The following is a 21719-nucleotide window of genomic DNA, read 5'->3' as shown; positions in this document are numbered from 1 at the left end:
CAGTAAAGGGCATGATTCAAGACATAACCTAATTTTAGAAGACACTGGTATTTATTCTTTTCTCCTTCTGCCCAAGGGAAGAGAGAAGGCATGGCTTAGATTAGTCTTCATAACGCTGAACATTACAGTCATTGGAAAAACCATCTGAAAGCCCATCCCAGCAGTCCCCAGCTGGGACAGACAGCGAGAATTTATTACCTCATTATGATTATGCCGCGCAGAAAACAAACAGGCAACAGCCGCCGCAATGGTGTCTGAGGTAATTACTTGGCACTGACATGTGGACCCCGGCTGTGACTAATCACCTTCTGAGCATGCAAGCACACTTGTTAGCCAGTGCCAATCGGTGATCAGTCGGTATCCTGCTTGCCAAAACACCAGGAGGGCCACATGGAAATCCATGTGCTCAAGCAGAGGTTAGGAGCAGCTCCGGAATATGTAAGGATTAGAACCCTTATTCTCGGCTCCTTACAAGGTCCACCTCTGGCTACAAAGCCATACCACTCTGTGGATACCCTAACTGGGGTGGGCTGTGTGGGAAACGGAGGTGGGGCTACAGAGCAAGGAAGCCTGGGAGGGGGGCGGCAGTTTAGCATGAATGAATGATAGTGTAAGAGTAACCCGTTTGTCCAGGCAATAGTTTTGTTATTTAAACAAGGTCTTTTTATACAGCACAAGCAGACTTCAAACTTCAATTCTCCTGCCAGAGATGCCCAAATGGCAGGATGTCTGGTTTGCACCACCACGCCTAGCCAGACACTATATTAATGCCCTTTGAAGGTCAACCATCCCAAGAGCTCAGGTCTCTGTGAAGCTGCTGCCCCGGATGCCAGGAGCCCCCTCAGGGGCAGAGAGAAGGCCTGCACTCACCTCGCACTGGAGTAGTAAGGGTTTCCTTCCTCTTCAAACCTTTTAATGATAGGTTCTTTCAAAGCTGCCTCCTCAGCACTGGAGAACTGAAAGAAAAGAGACAGGAAGTCAGCGTCCCTGGGACTGACTCCTCTGGATAAAGATGTTAGGGTGCAAGTAACGTTTGCACAGAGACAGACTGCAAATGATGCTTTAACATATATGATCTTGCCTGGGACAGGTTTAGCCGTCATCAGACACCACACTGAGGCCATACAACACAAAGCTAAAACCAAGATGTCACACGTCACTGTGTTCCTCCAGGGTACAATAGTTGATATAAGTCATATCATATAATTAAAATGCTTTAACAATCTCAAGCTAAAAAGAAGGGCCAGTGTGGTGGCGCACACTTTTAAGTCTAGCACACTTGGGAGGCAGAGGCAGGTGGATCTCTCTGATCTCCAGAGCAAGTTCCAGAACAGCCAGGGCAACACAGAGAAACCAACAAGATCGAGAAGACCAGGCATAGTGGAGCACACCTTTAATCCTAGATCTTTAATTATAGGAGAATACATTTTTTTTTTCGAGACAGGGTTTCTCTGTGATTTTGGAGCCTGTCCTGGAACTAGCTCTTGTAGACCAGGCTGGCCTCGAACTCACAGAGATCCGCCTGCCTCTGCCTCCCGAGTGCTGGGATTAAAGGCATGCGCCACCGTCGCCCGGTGAGAATACATTTTTTCAACTTTGAAATATTCTTGGGTTAGGGATGTACACCACTTGCCTAGCATTTGGCTTCAACTCCTGGCATCAAAATAAATAAGCAAATAAACAGCTATACTTAAAAAACTTACTTCACGCAAGCCTCACCCCTTCTCACACACACTTAAGTGTAGAGGTGAATAGCCACTGGAGGGAGACCCTCTGGCACTGCATTTGCATATATGAAAAGGAATGATTTAAATATCTATACATCAAATGAACCGAAGACTGGTTACTTAGCAAGGGACTGTTTTGTTTGCTCAAGTTCAAACATTCCTTCAAAACACCAGACAGACTTACTCCACCACCTACAGTAGCAACAGCACCCAGTTTGGCCTCCTCCACCCAGGCACACACACAAAGCAAAGCTACCACTTAGCTTTAGCTGGCACTAAAGTGAATTTAAGACACCAACTTAAGTCTACAGAGTTCCTGCTGCCAGGTCGAGACCAAGAGGCAGGCTGGGGAGAGAGGTTAGTAGGTAAAAGCCCTTGCCGCAAAAACCACGAGGACCTGAATTCAATCCTTAGAACCCATGTAACAGCTGGACAGGCAGCACAAACTGCAATCCCAGCACTTCTGTGGGGAGATGAGGGGAGACAGGAGACTCCCTGAGAGCTCACAAAGAGCTAGCCTCGCGTACCCAGCAGAAAAACAACAAAAGAGACCGTGTCTAAACAAGGTGAAAGGTGAGGACAATACCAGAGGTTATCCTGACCTCCCATGCACTGACATTCTCATACATGGATGTGTGCATTCACACACACACACACACAGACAAGGAGGGGTGAGAGACACGAGTGGCTTTGCACCATCCCAGTTCTGCAGATCCCATCACTGATCACATGATCCCTGCTGGCAGGGCAAAGCCCATGTCACACACCAAGTAGGTGTCCCATTCCTTTCCTCTGATGAGACAATAGCGCACATAAGCCATAGCAAGAACACATAGCCATAGGGCCAAAAAGGAGTAAATGGATTTCCTGAGATCTCGCCAGTTACAGAAGAGTAAGAAGCCAGTGTGTCTGTGTCTAGTACTCAGGAATTTCTGGGGCTGCAGGTACAGGTTGGTGGTGCCATGCTTGCCCGGCATGCTTAGCACCAGAGAGTGGAGCCTCAACACCCTCCCCGGGGGCGCACAGGTAGCCTGGGTGCTCTGCCAGTGACAGCCAGACCCACACGAGGAAGGGGTCACCCACCTGCTTTCCCTCCCGTGCCTTCTGGTCTTTTGCCACGGTGGCTAGCACGGTGGCTGCCTGCTCTCCGCCCATCACCGAGATACGTGCATTTGGCCACATGTAGAGAAATCTTGGGCTGGGGAGAAAGAAAGGAATCATCACGCTTGTCCATGCTTGTCCAGTGCAGTCAGGCATGGTGGCAAAGGCCTGTAAGCCAAGCCCACTCCAGATTAAAGGCTGAGTGTGCCGAGTGTCATTTCAGACTCCAGGTCTGGAATAAACTGATTGTTTACTTTTGTTTTGTTTGCATACAGGGTCTTCTGTAGCCCAAGCAGGTGTCAAATTTGCTATATAGCGAGGCTGGCCTTGAACTCTCGATCCCCCCTACCTCCACCCGCTAAGAGCTAGGATGACAGGCATGTACCACCACTGCCTGGCTTTAACATGACCATCTGCAATTCTTTCAAAGAACGCTGTGGCGCCCACCCACCTGTATGCTCTGCCACACATGCCGTAGTTTCCGGCCCCATAGGATCCCCCAATAATGACAGTGATCTTAGGCACTTTGGCACAGGCTACAGCAGCCACCATCTTGGCACCATCTTTAGCAATCCCTTCAGCTTCATAGTCTCTACCAACCATGAATCCTAGGAGAGAAAACAAAAACACAGCTTTGAGCAACGGATGCGCACGCAGGAATCAATTCCTGATCAAGTCCTGGCTTAAACCAACTATACTATGACGCTTCTGACACTAACAAAATAGTCACGTGAGAAGTCCATACCCCAACGTGTGCTTGAAAGGGTGGAAATGAAAATTCCTCCCCTCAGATGTCCTTAAGACACTTTGTTTCAATACACACAGATCTTCAAGCAGCAGACAGAAGCAATCCGTCATCAGGAAAACATCTCAAAGCTGAGGCTTGATGGGAGAGACTGTGACAAGGCCACAGGAAAGGTCCCGCCCGGCCGGCCAGCCTGGAAGGTTTCCATATCCACTGACCTGGTTTAAAATAAAGACTGCTCCTTTGGCAGTACTGCTTAAAACTTTGATGAAATGAAGATTAATGTTTCATGGGGAGGCCGAGTCCCTGCCAGGGGCTCAACAGCAAAATTTAAAAAACGGTTTTCCTTGGTAATTACAGAATTCCTCTGTTTCCTCAAGCCCCAGCTCAGGGGAAAGCACTCTGCAGCTGTAGCATGCATCCCACGACAGGGGCCATCCTTCTCTCTGAGAACCGCGAAGTCAGGTTTCAGTGTCTTTCTTCCTCCCAGCCCGAGGCTCTTGGGGAGGCAGTTCTTTCCCCTACATATGTAGACTTCCTTGTCTGACTGACTGTGTCATTGGTGGGCGCATCCCCAGCATCGTGTCATCAAATTCAGTCCGGCATCCCGAGGGAGGGACCACAGCGGGATGCGACACTGGGGGGACCACAGCGGGATGCGACACTGGGGGGACCACAGCGGGATGCGCCGGGACACTGGGGGGACCACGGCGGGATGCGCCGGGACACTGGGGGGACCACAGCGGGCCCATTGCCTTTGCTGAGGTCTGTCACTCCAGCCGCTCTTTGGAACAGCTCAGAACTGCTTTATTAGATGCATCCTGACTCTCTAGAACATTCTATCACAGCTGCCCCCAAGAATTAGCTCTCGTCAAGCCCTCGCCTTACCAACTCTGCAGACAATCTGCCTCCAAAAGAAGAGAAAAAGCCACTTCATCTGGTTTTCTCAAATCTTCCTACCATGTAAACATGCACACACCGGCATGCACGCACTCACACATGCACATACACACACACACACACAAACCAAACAAACACACAAACACAAAAAACCCTGTTCAATCATGCTTTCGATCTCCTGATGTTCTTAACTCTGTAGAAAACAAAAACAAACAAAACAAAATGGTAGACTTCTTCCCTGAGAGCCCTTCCCACTCTTGGGAGTTCTTAGTTTCCCTTTAAAAAAAAAAATCTGTTTGCATAACAAAAAAGTAGGGGGACAGGGACAGAAACACCAAAGCTGCTTGAAGACTTCCCTGAGCCTTCTCTTCTTCTCTATTCAGTCTGACCAAACTTACACTTCCATCCCTAGCTAAGATGCCTCTCTCGAGCCCCAGATTCATTCAGGGGCACAGCATCCATCCATACACACGCCAGCATCTCACAGGTCCCTTAAATGCAATGCCACAAAACAAAACTCAGCTTTTGCTCCAAAAACAGCACAAGCAAAGCAAAGCGAAAATGGGAAAATTGTCTAAGCAAATGTTTAACTTCCTGGTGATGAATCACCGTTGGAAATGAGGTCCCTAAAAGCAGTGAACTTCAGAGATGTTTCTGTCTGTTCTTAGCAGGTCACCATGCACGGAACTCTGAGGCCATCATCTGAAACTAATTCCTGTTGAAGTTCATCAAGGGCTGGGGGTGAGGTCAGGACAGGGCACTTATCTATCATGCTTAAGGACCTGGGTTTTACCCCCAACCCTGGAAAACAAAACAACACACACACACACACCATCTAACCTACCTTGAGCACAACACAGAATGAATTTTGCACTATTGCAATAAAAGGACCTGCTCAAAGCTGAGCGGCCTGGATGGTATGCATGGTGACAACTAATTAAAAGGCTTTTTGTTGCTGGGTTGGTGGTGCGTGTCTTTTATCCTAGAACCCAGAAGGCAGAGGAGCCAGGGGAATCTGTGTGAGTTCGAGGCTAATCTGGTCTAGTTACTCTGTTCAAGGCCAGCCTAGGCTACACAGTAAAACACAGTCTAAAAAAATAAAGTCTCTTTGTCCCAAAGAAAGACAGTTCCTTAGTAGCCAGTGTATCTGAGATGCATGTCTACATTAACACCATGCAACACGCAAAATGGCAGAGCACAGAAGCTCTAAACGCTACATCAAGAGGCCCCTGAAATCAACCCACTCCAGCTTACAACCATCTACGGGACGGAACGTTCAGAGGCATAGAGGAGCTCACTCTGGACACAGGTCACGCCACTCTTTAAAAAAATGCAAACCCTCAGGCTTTAATGCAAACAAACATTTTCAAAAGACATCTCTTCAAGACTGGGGAGATGGTTCAGCCAATAAAGGGCTTTCCATGAAACCCAAGGATGGAGTTTCATCCCTGGCACTCTCATAGAATGCCCAGTGGCATGGAGTACTCCCAGTGCTGGGAAGACAGGAAAGGAGGATCCAAAGAGATCACCGGTCAGCCAGTCTAGAGACCCTATCTCAAAACACAAGGTGGACAACTCCTAAGGGACAATAATTGAAGCTGACCACTGCCTTCTAATGTGTTCGTGCACACCCCTGATGGAGGAAGGTAATTGGTTAATTATAATAAACCAACTGTTTGGCCTCATAGCTTAGAACATAGGTGGGTGGAATAAACAGAATAGGATGCTGGGCGGAGGAGGAAGTGAAGTCAGACTCTGCTCTGCTCCCGGAGAGACTCGACAGCTCTGCTCTGGAGCAGAGACGCCATGCTCCGCTCTCCCGATAGCTCTGCTCTCTGAGGCACACGCGATGAAGCTCCAACCCAACATGGACATAGGTTAGAATCTTCCCGGTAAGCACACCTTGGGGTGCTTACACACATTATTAGAAATGGGTTAGAACAATATGTAAGAGCTAGCCAATAAGAAGCTAGAGTTCATGGGCCAAGCAGTTCTTAAATGAATACAGTTTGTGTGTTGTTATTTCGGGCATAAGCTAGCCAAGCGGCCGGGGTGTTGGGGACACAGCCCCGCTGCTCTTATTTCAACACCCCACCCCCCAAAGAATAGATAATTGATTGATGTTATTTCAGACAGAATTAACTGTATGGCAAAAGGTAAAGAGATGCCCATGGCATGTGCTTGGAATCACTAGGATACTGAGACTGTGTCAGATAGGACAGGGCACACCACGCTGCTCCCTGGTTGAGAGGTGGACAGGAGTCAAGAGAAGTCATTTGAAAGTTTGCGATACACAAGATTTGGAAACTGCTTCACTCAGAACTCATACGATGATCCCAGACGACTCCGTATTCGTGAATCCTCTCTACATTAACACATGAGCCACAGAGGACAGGGCAGTTCTGGACATATGAGCAAAAGAACTTCTCCTCACCGGTGATGTTCTGCAGGAACAGCAGGGGGATATTTCTCTGGCAGCACAGCTGGACAAAGTGAGCGCCCTGTAAACACAGCATAAAACACTTTTTCTTTAGAACTACTGAACTCCTACCAGGTATTCTACCGCGCCAGCCAGAGAAACTACACACTTGCGTGCACATGTGTGTACGTGTGTGTTCTTTAAGCTGGCATTTCAGGAATATTTGGTATCTTTTAAAACACCAAAAAGACCTCTTAAAGGTCCTTTGTAATGTGATTATGGGTAATTTTTTTGAGGCAGGGTCTCTCCACACAGCTCAGGCTGGCCTTGAACTGCCTACTCCCTTCCCTCGCCTCCCACATGTAGGACTACAGGAGTAAACTACATGCTTGGCTAATTTCTACTTTCTTTTGAGCTTGTTTTCATTTTATAATTGAGTTGAGGAAACTATATAGATAGCAGAATATAAAAATTAGCTTTATTGCTAAAGCATTTCTTTAAAGACAGATTCATCCCCGATTAACCTAAGAACTTGCAAACCTGTTCGTCTACCAGTAAGGGGAACTGCTTTGTTTACTGAAAAGAGAAGACAAACCTTTCTTGTTGCTGTTACAATGTTCAGTGCATGAGTTATATTTCCACAAGCTTAGGCGAATCTGAGACAATAAACTTAAACCAAACCCTAAACTCTTTCTTGTTGCTGTTACAATGTTCAGTGCATGAGTTATATTTCCACAAGCTTAGGCAAATCTGACACAATAAACTTAAACCAAACCCTAAACTCAGAGCACTAGGGAGTCCCCCATTCAATGCCACAACTGCAGTGACAATGACCAACTACCTGCACATTCCCTGAAAGAAAAAATAAAGTTAAAGGATGGCCCAAGAGGTCACATCTCAGAGCCACCTACACAGGATATCAGTACCTCTCCAGCATGGAGGGCCTGCCTTCTTCTTGTACTTCCCTGCAAGCAATTATAATCCTAACCCCTCCTGGTGTTGCTGCGCCAGGCTCCTCACACCACGATGACGTAAGCTGCCATAGAAACCGTGTCCAGCGCTAGCACTCGTGAACAAGCACACACAGGTATTCTGCTTGCTAAGAAATCCGGGTAACTCGATGAAGCTCTCATAAAGGACATTTTCATTTATTACGTGACCCTCAAAATTAACTAAGTTAAAGCATAACATCTTCCTGCATTTAACAGCACTTGCCTTTTTTGCAGATTCTGAAAACAAAACTCCATTGTTTCCAATGATGCCGACGGGGTATCCAAATATTCGTGCAAATCCTCAAGAGAAAACACATACAAAAAAGTTATGCTTTTCAGGGTTTTTTTGTTTGTTTGTTTTTTTGCAACAGATGCATACGACACACTCTTTAATTTGAGATCAACGAGGGAAAGTGAATAGGGGTCGCCTGTGGTATAATACAACGCATGTCACAGTTCTTTATTCCAAAGCTTTCTTGTTTCATTTATGCTTCTTGAAAATCCTTGCTCTAGGTAGGGTTATCTATGTTTACTTGGTCTGATTAAATGACTCTTTCAAAATATGCATGTAACACACATGTGAGTGCCCCCAATGTTCAGGGTGTCCTGAAATATTCCTTTTAAAATATTTATTTAAATTTAAATTAAATAAAATTAAATATTTTAATGTTTATTTAAAGTTTGATTCTTTAAAAAGAATATTTTGATCTTTTCTTCTTTGTCCCTGGGTCCCATTTTTCTATCACTGACAACACTTCCATTAGGATACCAACCACCGCCCCCCCCATACACACACACACATACACCATATGCATGCACATACGGGGAAGGGGAAAAACAGAGCCTGTCATTTTGTGAGGCAGGTGCTTAAGATGATTTCAGAAAAAAACTAATCATTTTGCAAACCAGACAAACTTGATTAGAGACAAATTCTTTCCCCTTTCCATCAAGTCTGGGTCCAGCTGGAAACAGGTGTCAGGTGCTCAGAGCCCAGGAACTTACTGGCTATACCTGGACGGTGAGTCAAAGGCACCTTCTGCCAAAGCCCTCTGCCTGGACCAGCCTCTAGGCTCCAGTACACAGCTAGGCTACCCACCACAAAGCAGGACACACACGATAGATAGATAGATAGATAGATAGATAGATAGATAGATAGATAGATAGATAGATAGATAGATAGATAGATAGATAGATAGACAGACAGACAGACAGACAATGTTCGCATATGAACTGGGTCAGAATGCTGAATTTTGAATGAAAGGCTCTTGTTCTTTACTCTAGCCTTGCCCCGTTTTTTTTAATTCCATGTTTTTTTTTTTTTTTTTTTTTTTGGTGATACAAAACCATGTGTATGGCTTTGATGGCCACATAGTAGGATTCTCTGTGTTTTTCAGGCCTAAAGGCCCAGCCAGAGGCCTATGTATGTATGATAAACGGCCTGAGTGTATTGAGCCTTGAGAAGCATCGGAAGAGGTATAAGCTTCCAAATGGTTTGTGTAGTGATCCACCCTGAGTCCTGCCCTGCCGACAGAGGAATAGAAATCTAGCACCTGATGCGATCCCTGCAGGCTCTTCAACACTTCCATGCTCAGCTCTCCCTAGGTCCTGTGGGGTGGGAGTGGGGGTCGAGGCACAGGTACACAGGCTGAGTAGGGCACACACTCCCACTTGTGCCAGCCTCTCCATGGAGGAACTGACCCAAACCAAAAACCAAGATGTCACAGAAACCTTCTGGGCCTCCTCGTGAGTCTGGAGGCTGGAGGAAACCTTAAAGCGCTTGCAGAGACACCCGAGCATCTTGACATCTGGTCTCCACTCTCCCCCTTCAAGCCTACTCAACTGTCCCTCCCCTGACCCCAACCTCACTTGGATTCCAGTACAATGGAGCAGAGATGGGGGAACTGGCTGTGTCACTGATAAAGGGATACAAGAGGGTTAGTCTCTTAGCAGGTACCAGGCAAACACATTAAAGATGTCAGGGACAACCCATCCATCTTAGAGGAGGAAGAGAAGCCCTGGCTTGTTTCAGGACTACATCCTGCACCACTGGCGGACAAATCCCGTCTATATATCAAACAAAAAGCTCTTAATCACTTATTACCTTTCTCTCACTCATAAACTGAGCTAGGAGAAATTGCCAAGATTTAGGCCTAAGCCTCCAAGTACAGCTGCAATTTGGATTTTTGTAGCTTCTCTTTTCCTGTTCTGATAAGTTTTATTCAGAGTGATTACTGCATTTTCAGGCTTTTTACAGTCTTATAAAATTCACAGAAAAATTGTTCTGCCATTTTCCACTGGAAGGTTACTCCGAGTCTAGCACCTGTTTGGAACAGTTTCCTTCAAAGGGTCAATACCGTAGACTGAAGAACTAACTTGTACACACACCCTGTTCTTCCTGACAGGGCACACAGCCCTGCATTCTCAATCTAGTGTGTGACTGCATCCCTTAAGAGAGAGCTGATGGCTCTGAGGTTAAGAATGCTTACTGCTCTTGCAGAGGACATGGGTTCAATTCCAAGCACCCACATCAGGTTGCTCGTAACTTCCTAGAACTCCAGTTCCAGGGTAACCGATGCCCTGTGCCTCCATGGTCACCAGGCATGTACATCGTATACATAAACATATGTAGGCAAACGTCCATACCATTAAAAAAATAAATAAAACTTAGAAAACAAAAATTATTCACAACGAGGCTGTGGAAAAACTGAACTCACTCTACAGCCTCCTGTGAAGCCACGCATTTCACAAACCCCAGATGCACCAGCGTAAAACAGCAAGGAAACAAGGCTGAATACGTGGAAATAATTGCTACTCAGAGAAGAAAAGCATGACATGACAAAGGCTCTCTGTTCCTGCTACTGCGAGGCCACAAAGTCACAGGGCACAGAGTCCACACAACAGCATCTGGCCATGTCATTTTAAGCTCTTTGGATGCAGGAAACCATTCAGGTCCAAACCCTTGGTCTGAAGCGGCATCTGCTGGCCACTGACTCACACGTGTGTGCCTTTGTGGATAACAAAGCTCACGCCAGGTGCACGGAGCCCTGAGATGAGTGACGACTTACTCGGAAGCAACGGACAACGTTCGTGGTTTTCACCTCTTCGCTTTTGTACCTGTAACTAGTGTGTCTCCGTATAACGCCTTGAACTCATTGAATCTGCTTCCATCCACAATTCTAGCAATGACCTAAGAGGAAAAGTAACAAGGCTACTGAGAAATTACATCACGAAAGCATGTCTGCACTGAAGTGATTTATAAGGAAGGCAATTCAAGTGATGTCACTTTCAATCCCATGCCACATAGAAAACCGCTTGAATTTCCCTTGACATGCATGGTTAGTGCCCCAAGTCACCCCCCACTGTGATACAGAATAAACTCCACAGTGAGACTGCACATAAGAGAACTGCAGAGAATCTGGAGGCTGGCAGCTAGGCCGAGAGCTCCAGGGGCCGGTTCAGTGCCTTGGCGGGGTTCAAAGGGCCCATGAAAACCCAGAGCGTAGCTAAGGGCTTGAAGCGCGGAATATTGGTTGGCTCCACATGTGACCAGACGTTCCAGGGTAAGTTAATTATTAAAAAAAAAAAAAACCTCCCATCTACTCAATGCCACCAAGTAGATGAAGAAGGGGTCTGACAGCTGGGAAAGAGACGAACTGGTGGAAAAGGGACCTGTGAAAATGATGCTGAGGCAAACAGGGGCTCTGACGCCAGCTCTACCACAAGGAGACTAATCACGAAACCTCATTACAGATGGTTGTGAGCCACCATGTGGTTGCCGGGAATTGAACTCAGGACCTTTGGAAGAGCAGGCAATGCTCTTAACCACTGAGCCATCTCTCCAGCCCGAGGATAACTTTTAAAGTCATAACTAAAGCACACCGTCTGATTAAAAAATAACTTATTACTATTAAGCCTCAATAGACATTTATTGATTCTTAATATGAGTCAGTGAAAGGACAAGCTACATATATTGTTCATCTGAAAGGAGCAGAAATTTCTAGAGAGTTTATCTTTGAGTCTCCACCACACAAATCTTTCAGTAGAGCTATGCTCAGCACGCTTGAGGCCCTGACTTCAACCCTAGTACCAAAATAGAAGACTCTTAGACACAAAGCCTACTCCACGCTTCCCCAGAACCCATGTGAGAGGGTGTGTATTACCCTCTAACACTCAAGCTTCCTTCGCTGAAAAATGAGGGGCTCATCCCAGCATCTCTCTCTCTGCAGACAGCAAAAACTTGCTTTAAATTACTTGTTAGTTATTTTCCTAAATATGGGACCAAAACAACTTTTGGTGCTGCAGATCTCTTCACGCAAACCTTTTGACAAGCAATCAACACATCACAGCCGTTCTTCTGGGTCACGGTGTAAAACCACCTCTGACTGGCTTTCTAATTAATACCACTCTTATCCATAAAGTACTTAATTACCTTCAAGAACTTAAGAACTCAAACATCAGGAGCAGACAATTAATAGGATAATATTCTCAATTCTAGCAGGAGAAACCAATATTCAGAAAGGTGAGGTCCCCCCTGCATCTGACTGAGAGAATAAGACCCAAAGCCCAGCTTTTGCAGCTCAGCATCCGGCATTACTGCAACTCCATGGGCTATTGAGGCCTCTCTGTGAGGCTTATTTACTATAGGGAAAATGGAAACAGACTAAATGGCTAGCAAGAAGCAGCAAAAGCTAGAAGATTCCATTAAAACACAATAAAAAGCACATGAGGCAGGGGTTGGTGTCTGTTCACTTCCGCACCTCTGGTGTTCGGAATCTGTACACAGGAAATGCTAAGTGAAGAAGTGGCTATTCTAAAAAGGTGGTTCTCAGCCATCTCGGCAGATTGTGAGTGCCATGCTTTTCTTTGTCTGCATTTAACTGGAAGCCGGGCTAAAAGCTAATTCTAAAGTCTGTAGCTGAGTCATGTCGCCAAAGTGAAGAACCAGTGGAATTTCTCTAGAATCGAAGATTTAACATAGTAACAAACTATTGCTTAACTATCTGTAGGCATCTCTACAGCACAACAACACCCTCAGCAATTCACGCAAAAGGAAAACAAAAACAATCTGCCTACCATGTTGCCAGACACCACTGTGAGAACCGGGAGTTAGCCATAGAGAAATGATTACTGGAGACTTTTTTTTTTTTTTTTTTTTTTTTTTGGTTTTTCGAGACAGGGTTTCTCTGTAGCTTTGGAGCCCGGTCCTGGAACTAGCTCTGTAGACCAGGCTGGCCTTGAACTCACAAAGATCTGCCTGCCTCTGCCTCCCGAGTGCTGGGATTAAAGGTATGCACCACCACTGCCCAGCTGAGACTTTTTTTTTTTAAGGATAAGGAATAATATATGTAATTTACACCAGAAAAAGTAGAATTTTAAAAGGATTATATACACAGGGGAAATTAAACATATGTGTACATATACATACACCAAAAATACATTATGTAGACTATATATAAATGTATATAGCTATGCCTCATCCATGAGGACTTGTTCCACGTCCCATACCCAAATCCAGAGATGCTGAAGTCCCTTGTACTGAATGCCTTACTATTTGCATATAACTTAGGTACATATTCCTGTAAACTCTGAGTCATCTCTAGATTACTTATACAAAGTAAAGAAGACAAATGTTTCACACGAACAGCCGTCGTACTATGCTGTTAGGGAATAATGACAAGAAGAAAAACATCTGTACGTGAGCAGTGCAGACAAAATACCCCTTTCAAGGGTTTCTGAGTTGTGGTTGGTGACGTCTGTGTACACAGAACCCCCAGATATAAAGAGCTAACTGTATAAACAGATCAAGACAAATATCAGAATATTGGCTGTTCTTTCTGAATGACAGAACAAGCAATTCTATTTTCTTTTCTGTGCTTGCTACCCCACTCCATAACCAATACCAAATCGTCTTATAGTCAAGGGGAAAGTACTTTAAGATATTAAATCTCTGGCATAGGATCTCATTAAGATGATTTCCTAAATTTAAAATTTATTCTGCCAGCTATGGAGACCTGAAGGAAATCAAAGCCTACACACTCTAAGCAAACACTGAAAACTGTCCCTCTGGATTACAGAAGGCTGTGTCACAACCTGTCACCATAGCAACGTCTCCAACTATAATCGTCTACTCTGCTAATGTCATACTGATCTAAAAAGGCATGTTTTTCTCTCCCAACAACTTACTGACATTTTGTCTATTTTGCAAAACAAGAACACTGAGGAAAAACAGTTGAAAATGGTGCGACTGCCCTCAATCATTCTCACGGCCCACGGTACCATCAAGTCTCATCCATGAACAAACCTAGCATCCTTGCGGTACAGTGAGAACTCCCCAGCCACAGAGAGTCCTTCCTCACTTGTATTTACTGCAGACCAGAGACCAGATACGACACCAAGACAGCACTCCTGGATAATATGGTTCCTTACTGAGACCCACACTTGTCCCTCTGCACGAACACAAACCCTAAGGGTGGCTGCTGGACTCACGGCTTGGACCCTGTTCCCCACATACCTCCCGGACATCAAAGCTTCTCTTAAGGTTCGCACCGACTATCCCGTACAATTCATCGGCTGGGAACAAAGGCTCCTCAGAAGGCTCGACGGTAACCTACAGACAGGACAAAGAGACTCTGTGTAAAGACAGTATTCGGGGGCACAGGCCGAAGCTCTCCACAGGGAGAGGAAAGACAGAAGGTTTACTACTCACGTCCAGTTTCTTCTGATAATTGAGACTCCTCACAACCTTCCTTGTTAGGTGGAGGGCATGGTGGTCATCCAGAGCGTAGTGGTCAGTGACGCCAGACTTCCTGCAGAGTGAAGCACACGCTGGTGAGCAAAGGCTGGGAACGGACGTAATTAAATACCCTAAGTACCCAATACCCCCAGTCTAAGAATGATTCGGCACCTTAGCTGCTTAAATACCTTCATTAACGCCATCTCACCTGATTTTCATAGTGTCCCTGGTGAAAGAGCATGAACCTTGTCTTACAAAGAGGGAAGTCAGAGATACAGAGCCTAAGCGCCCTGCCCTAGGACCAGCGATAGCTGCACTGGAGGTTCATGCCTCAGAGTTCTCACTCTGGCCTTCTACAACACTCCAGGGCTTGTTCACAGGACTACTGAGGCTCAGTCTGTGTCCCTTGAACAGAATTATATGTGACGCCCAACCACAGCTAGCTTGCTTTCACAGTGTAGTTACGTGACACAGTGGGAGGCCCGCTGAGCCTTTGGTGCAGGTGCCCACAGTGGTCTCTCCTCTCTGAGACCACATCACTGGCCACTAGGCTTTAGAGGACCACCATGGCCTCCACTTAACAAGGAAGGCTGTGAGACGTCTCAATTATCTCTCTCTGAGACTTCCTTCAAGTCAGACACAAGAGTCGGCTCCCTCTTCCAGTAAATAAAAAGGCTTGAATACACTAAGTGTGGGTGGGGGATCCCCAAAAGACAGTCACAGGCTGAAGAAATAGCTCAGTGCATAAAAGCGCTTGTCATGCGAGCATGAGGACCTAAGTTCAAATCTCCAGCACGCACATAAAATCAGGGCATACAATACAAACATCTGTGTTCCCGATGCTAAGAGACTCGGGGGCAGAGACAGGAGAACCCCTGGAAGCATATACCAGTCAGCCTGGCAGAGAAAGAGAAAAACAACAAAGGGACCCGTAAACACGTCAGAAGGCAAGGATCAACACTCAAAGTTGTTCTCTCGGCTCTACATATTCATCATTCACACGTGACCGCATTCACACACATACACGTGGGAAAATGCGCATTCAAAGGAGGGATAGAGACTTGTTAATAAAACACATTTAAAAATAGGTAAAGTCAAGCTAGGTGTGGTGGCACACACCTTAATGGCAGCACTCCAATGGCAGAGGCAGGCGGATCTCTGAGTCTGAGGTCAACCTGTTCTACTCAGTGAGTTCCAGGACAAGCCAGGGTTACATAATGGAGAGACCCTGTCTCAAAAAAAAAAAAAAAAAAAAAAAAGCCAAAAACAGTAGAGACAGACAGAAAATATATAATAGGAAAAAGCCCACAGAATTTTGGTTCATTTTATGCGTAAACCACTACAAGCTGTTTTGATGTCTTGTCTAGAGAATCTGTCCCACTTTCGGGAGTTGTTCTGGTGTCCTAAGTAAGAGCAGAGACAACGCTTACTCCTCCAGAGCACACGGCAGCCTTCAGCTCCTACACATATTTTACAACCCAAATTCGTTCACAATGCTTCACACATAATGGCAGCTGTAGCTACTGACTTCTAGCTGTACTGCGATTTGGTAGAAATGGAAGCAGCAGGAAGATTCTAATTTAGCCAAACTTTTAAAATGCAATGCTTTCCTATAAAAGATGCCTGAAATTTGCCCTAACAGGAAAGAGACATTTTGGTTGAGACACTACATAAATCGTTATTTAAAATTAACTCTTAATGATGACTAAGCAGGTGTAAATGTGCTTTTAAGATGGCAGAGAACTCACAGCAGTTTGTGACTAGCCTTGTGTTTCTTTTTAAAATGAGACAGGCGATTAATCCTCCTTAGCCTCCTAAATCCTGGGATTACAGGTGTGCCCAGCTTTAACACTGGTTTTGTGGATTTTATTTACTTGTTATTATTAGTGTGTGTGTGTGTGTGTATATGTGGTGCATGTGTGTGTGTATACACAAAAGCACTCATGCCAAGGCCCAAAAGCAGAGGCCAGAAAATAATTTTAACTTTTGGGAGTCTGTTCTTTCTCCACCATAATCCTAGGGCTTGAACTGAAGCTGTCAGGTTTGCAAGGCAAGCTCCACTTGCTGAGCCATCAAAAAGTAATGCTAATGGATATTTGATGATGAAGGTTCTATTCCAATCTTTACCTTACACACAAGCAGACGGGCCTCAAACAGGTTAGTCACCTTGTTTAAGTCACAAGAGTAGTCAGAGAGACAAACAGAAGCTAAATTCCAGGGTCCATACCTACCCTGACACTCGATAGACTGCCTACAGTTTCTTCCCTTTATGACTGCCAAAATTTTACAAAAATTAATGATCCCCAAATACTACCTTTCTCTCTTTCTCCTACCAACAAACAGAAATCCATTTTGTCGTATGCCCTAACTCACGCTTCTTCTTCCTTCGGCCAGGTCTCTCCAGGTAGGAGCATCACCAACCAAGCAGATCACCAGCCAGTCTCGTGCAATAGTCAGAAACTGGACAGAGGCTCTGCAGCACCACCCTGAGCTCCGAGAGCTAAGCTCCCTGAAGCACTCGAGTTTCTGCCCCAACTCAGGCAGCGCAGGTCTCTAAACACTGCTGACAACACCAATCCACCCTAGGATGTCTAAAACCATCTTTCTTTCAACCTTTAGCTAAGACTGGATGCATGTCTGCACACTTACTTTGTAAATGTTTAATTCGTTGATTTCTCTTAGCTGCTTAATTAAACGGTACATTCTTGAGGACAAGGACTAGTCTAAATTTTCTTATGTATCACTAATAACAATACAATCAATCAACCCTCAACAAGTCCTGAGTGAGGGAGGAATGAGGGAAAGACAGAGATGAAGGCTCCTTAAGCTAGCCAACAGGTATGGCAGGAAAGAACCCATCTTTTCTCTTGCCCCGGACTCCTCCCATAGTCTCAGGTCTCCTTGGGGTTATGAAGGCACAAAGCAGAGGACGTCCTGTGCCAGATGGTCAGGTCTACCTGCCCTTTAGAAGCCAGAGCTAGACCCTGTACAGACGACCTCTGTATGCATGCAGGGTAAGGTGAACTTTTCAGTTTGAATTAAGTGCCACCTCTATGCAGCTCCTTCCCACAAGCTTCTGACCCCTCACAGCCAACGGCCTGCTGAGCAAGCTCTCAAACACACCTAGCTTCTCAGGCCTACAAGAACGTTTGAGTCCTCTTGCTCCGGTTTCAGATCTCCTCCCCCCACTCCATTGTCTCAATGTCAGGTGATGAGTTCATTTTCTATCATCGTCTTCATCATCTCCTCTCCTGCATCCTTTACAGGTCACCTACCAAGTCCCTCAGTCGCACCCGGAAAATAAAACCATGCCTGGAGTACAGCAGGCATCCAAGCAAGGTTTGTGGAGTTAATGAGAAACTGCCTCTCAGGCTTCACTGAAAAGCCGAGGCACTGTGCTTGCTTTGACAACACGTATACTAAAAATGGAACAATACAGAGGAGATTAGCATGGCCTCTGCGCTCACACTGGGGCTGACAAGGTGGCTCAGAAGATAAGGATGCCTGCTGCTGAGCCTTAGCCCTTGGATCAATTTCCAGAGCCCACATGGCAGAGGGGGAGACTTGACTCTCACGGGCTGTCCTCTGACTACCATATGTACCCATGGCATGTACACAGAGCCACATACATGAGTGTATCCACATATGCAGGCGCACAAACACACACTAAGTTTTTCTTCCTTCCTTCCTTCCTTTTTTTTTTTTTAAAGCAGCTGACACTCTCACTTGAAACACTATTCTACAGTCCAGAGATCTAAACCCAGAACCGCAGAGTGGGAGCAAACAAAACTACGGCTTGATCTGGCAAGATAAGCACAAGGTAAAAAAAAAATAATGTAAAACTTCCTTTACACAAACAAAATGACCATTGATCCTGGAAGGGAAATATGGCTCCTGCCTTACCTGCAGTGAAGGTCAGCACCTCCAAGATCCTCAGCAGACACCTCCTCTCCAGTAGCTGCCTTCACCTACGAGGATAAAACCACGGTGAGACTAGTTCACTGAAGACAAGAACTGCGGTACTAACAAGCATATCGCCTAGCCTGACTTCACTGCATTCTTCCTTCCACAGAGCTGAAGATGACTGTCCTTTCTCATTCCACCTCCAGGCAAAGTGGGAGAATAGTATCCCAGTCTACAGATGGGAAATCTAAGTCCAGACTCACGAAGAGTTGCCCACAGCTCCTGGATAAACGATGCAACCTGGATGTCCACCCTGCTCTTCGTGATGCTACCCAACACACCTTAAAGCCTTGGAGTTGTGAGCACATCCCTGACTGCCTGGGATCCCTTCTTTCACCCACCAAATGAGCTCTCATTGGCCTGCAGGAGTCCTCACGGTGATGACACCCTAGGACATTAACCAAGCAATGCTGGCGGTGGTGGAAAAAAAAAAATGCCCCCCAAGGGGATTGGCACAATTAGGAGATGTGGCTTTGTTGGAGTAGGTAGAGCCTTGTGGAAGGAAGTGTTTCACTGTGGGGGCGGGCTTGAAGGTCTCCTATGCTCAAGCTTTGCTCAGAGTGACACTCAGACTATTTCCTGTTCTCTGCAAGTTGTGGCACTATCAGCTCCAGCACCATGTCTGCCTGCATGCTGCCAAGCTCCCCACCATGATGATAATAACTTAACCTCTGAACTGGAAGCAAGCCACCCAATTAAACATTTTCCTTTATAAGAGTTGTTGTGGTCATAGTCTCTCTTCATAACAATAGAAACCCTAACTCAGACACTGGCCTATCCGTGGTAAGAATTCCACTTCCATGTTTACATGCTACTCTCCAATCTGTATTTCAGCAATCTGTACATGTTTCTCTTATCAGCTCTATACTATGGGTTCCTCAAGGGTGAGGATGTGATTCGTTCATCTTCAAATATTCAATAACCAGGGCTATAAAATCCAGGTTTTTAAAAAATATTTATTTATTTATTATGTATGCAATATTCTGTCTATGTGTATGCCTGCAGGCCAGAAGAGGGCACCAGACCCCATTATAGATGGTTGTGAGCCACCATGTGGTTGCTGGGAATTGAACTCAGGACCTTTGAAATAGGAGGCAATGCTCTTAACCTCTGAGCCATCTCTCCAGCCCCAAAATCCAGTTATCTTAAGGTGTTAAAAAAAAACAAAAATCACTTGTAGAAGTTACTTAAATCTAAGGTTTAACAGGATGGAGCCAAAACAGAAAGAAAAATCAGACAACAAATCAAGAATGACTTAATTATAGCCCAAGAAGCTACAACAAGAAAATTAAAAAAAAAAATCCCTTAGGACTAAATGCCAACCTCATCTAACAGGAACTATTAGGTGAGTCCTATTTCACCGGGCTGACTAATCTGTTTCTGGAGATAGAAATAAAAAGAAGTGTTAAAATAACAAGAATTAATCTAAGATACCGTACAGCGATGGTTATTCCTCATTGTATCAAAACCTCTGCTTTAAATAAAATATCTTTCCACAGAAAGGCAATTAAAATTTTCACCTTCAATTATTCCACCCTCAGAAGTCAATTATTGGTTCTCTTTCCAAAAAAGAAAAAAAAAATCGGTGCTAAAGAGCTTTCACTCCAGACAATAGCTAATTATAAGAGGCGTCTGAATATTTAAAGTCATAAAGAAAGATAAACAACAGATATACTATATTTACTCTCAGAGATCTGACTAATTTCTGGGGGAGGGGGATATGGCTGTCATCAGTTAATATTTATTGAACACCCACAGCATGTTTGATGCCCTGACAGGTGCGAAGATGACCAAAGTCAGAAGAGTGAAAGGTAGCCATTGTAGCAAACAGCAAGTTAGGGTGGGAAAGGAGCCAGGAGAACAAAAAGTCCCTCAAACCTCCATTTGCTTCAGCCACACTAAGCTACTTGAACTAACAGCACCTGAATCTCCTTCTTCAAAGCCTTTTCTCAACTGCCTACAAACAAGGGTCAGGATACTGAATGCTCAGATCTATGAAGCTTCAGATTCTTCCTCCCTAAACAAAGTTGTCTCTCATGGACCACTTACAGAGGTCAGACCTGGAGGACTTCGGGCTGCTGGGTCAAGTTAAACCTGAATCCATGGGTCAACCTAGATGAATGCGTCTAAAACACCGGGTGTTATCCCAGCACTATGTGCCACGAATTCTCCCAATGGAACTTCTCAAATGTCACTTGTACCTTTACTTGTGGAAGTTTGTACTTTCACAGTGCACAGGTAAAAATGGAGCACATTTTCTGCGAGTAAGCTGATGAGAGCTTATCACAAACAGCATGAGAACACCAGCATCCTAAACAGCACTGGAGAGTTACCACTGTTAAAGCACAAGCTCCTTCTGGTCTACCTCATTTCCATAATTACTAGAAATTGCATGGGGAACATTTACTTTGCATGAGCTCTTACTAGTAACTGACACGCCTTGAGGTCCGCCATTTTAAGCCATACATTTCAGAGGTTTTTCTGGTAATCACAAAATTGTGCAGTCATTGTCATTCCAGAATATTCCATCACTCCCAGAGGCAACTCCCACTCAGCAGCAGCCATTCCCATTACTCTCCCTCCTAGATCCTGACAGCCACTATTCTACTTTCTATCGCCATGGATTTGGCTCCCTTAAATATTCTCAAACATGGAATCATATTTTTGTGTGTGCCTCACATGTTTCCCATCCATAATGTGAAGATTATGTCTGAATAAATGTTTTGTTGTTTCTGATCCTCCTGCCTCTACTTTCTAACTGTTATGAATACAGTGTGTACTGTGATATCCAGCTCAAAACACCTTCTAGAATAAGCTAGGGCATTCCAAAATTCTCAAAAAGTCAAAATTATTTCATGTTTCTTCCACTCTGCATTTATTCTGTCTTTTCCAAAATTTCATTATGTACATGGAGGCACACAAAAGCATATTTCTCAACATTTTACCCAAAATTAATACTATATATAACCTAGTATGGTCAAATTCTTAAGACTCAAGACTCAACAAAGAGAATGGTGGAACCAGACATGGCACATACCTTTAATACTAGCAGAGACAGGAGGATCTCTGTGAGTTCAAGGCCTGATTGATCTACATAGTGAATTCTAGGCCAGTCAGAGGTAAACAGTGTGTCCCTGTC

The 21719-nt window shown here is 45.0% G+C and overlaps 1 protein-coding gene and 1 pseudogene across 1 annotated transcript in view; one reads left to right on the top strand and one right to left on the bottom strand.

Moving 5' to 3' along the window:
• The window catches only part of Mccc2 (methylcrotonyl-CoA carboxylase subunit 2), a 65239-nt gene that overhangs the window by 7295 nt on the left and 36225 nt on the right, over positions 1-21719 (bottom strand). The window contains exons 8-16 of the mRNA XM_050153855.1: positions 18521-18585; positions 14591-14690; positions 14396-14491; positions 10999-11071; positions 8108-8184; positions 6908-6974; positions 3280-3436; positions 2811-2925; positions 871-956 (exon numbers count right to left, since the gene is read on the bottom strand). Of these exons, the coding sequence (XP_050009812.1) occupies positions 871-956; positions 2811-2925; positions 3280-3436; positions 6908-6974; positions 8108-8184; positions 10999-11071; positions 14396-14491; positions 14591-14690; positions 18521-18585 (836 nt within the window). The remainder of the gene's footprint in view (positions 1-870; positions 957-2810; positions 2926-3279; positions 3437-6907; positions 6975-8107; positions 8185-10998; positions 11072-14395; positions 14492-14590; positions 14691-18520; positions 18586-21719) is intronic.
• On the top strand, positions 18013-18080 carry LOC126508602 (uncharacterized; annotated as a pseudogene).

Source organism: Alexandromys fortis, unplaced genomic scaffold (genome assembly GCF_014885135.2).
Source record: "Alexandromys fortis isolate MF-2015 unplaced genomic scaffold, M_Fortis_MF-2015_v1.1 scaffold_79, whole genome shotgun sequence".
Lineage (NCBI taxonomy): Eukaryota > Metazoa > Chordata > Mammalia > Rodentia > Cricetidae > Alexandromys > Alexandromys fortis.
This window is presented reverse-complemented; position numbering and strand designations above follow the sequence as displayed.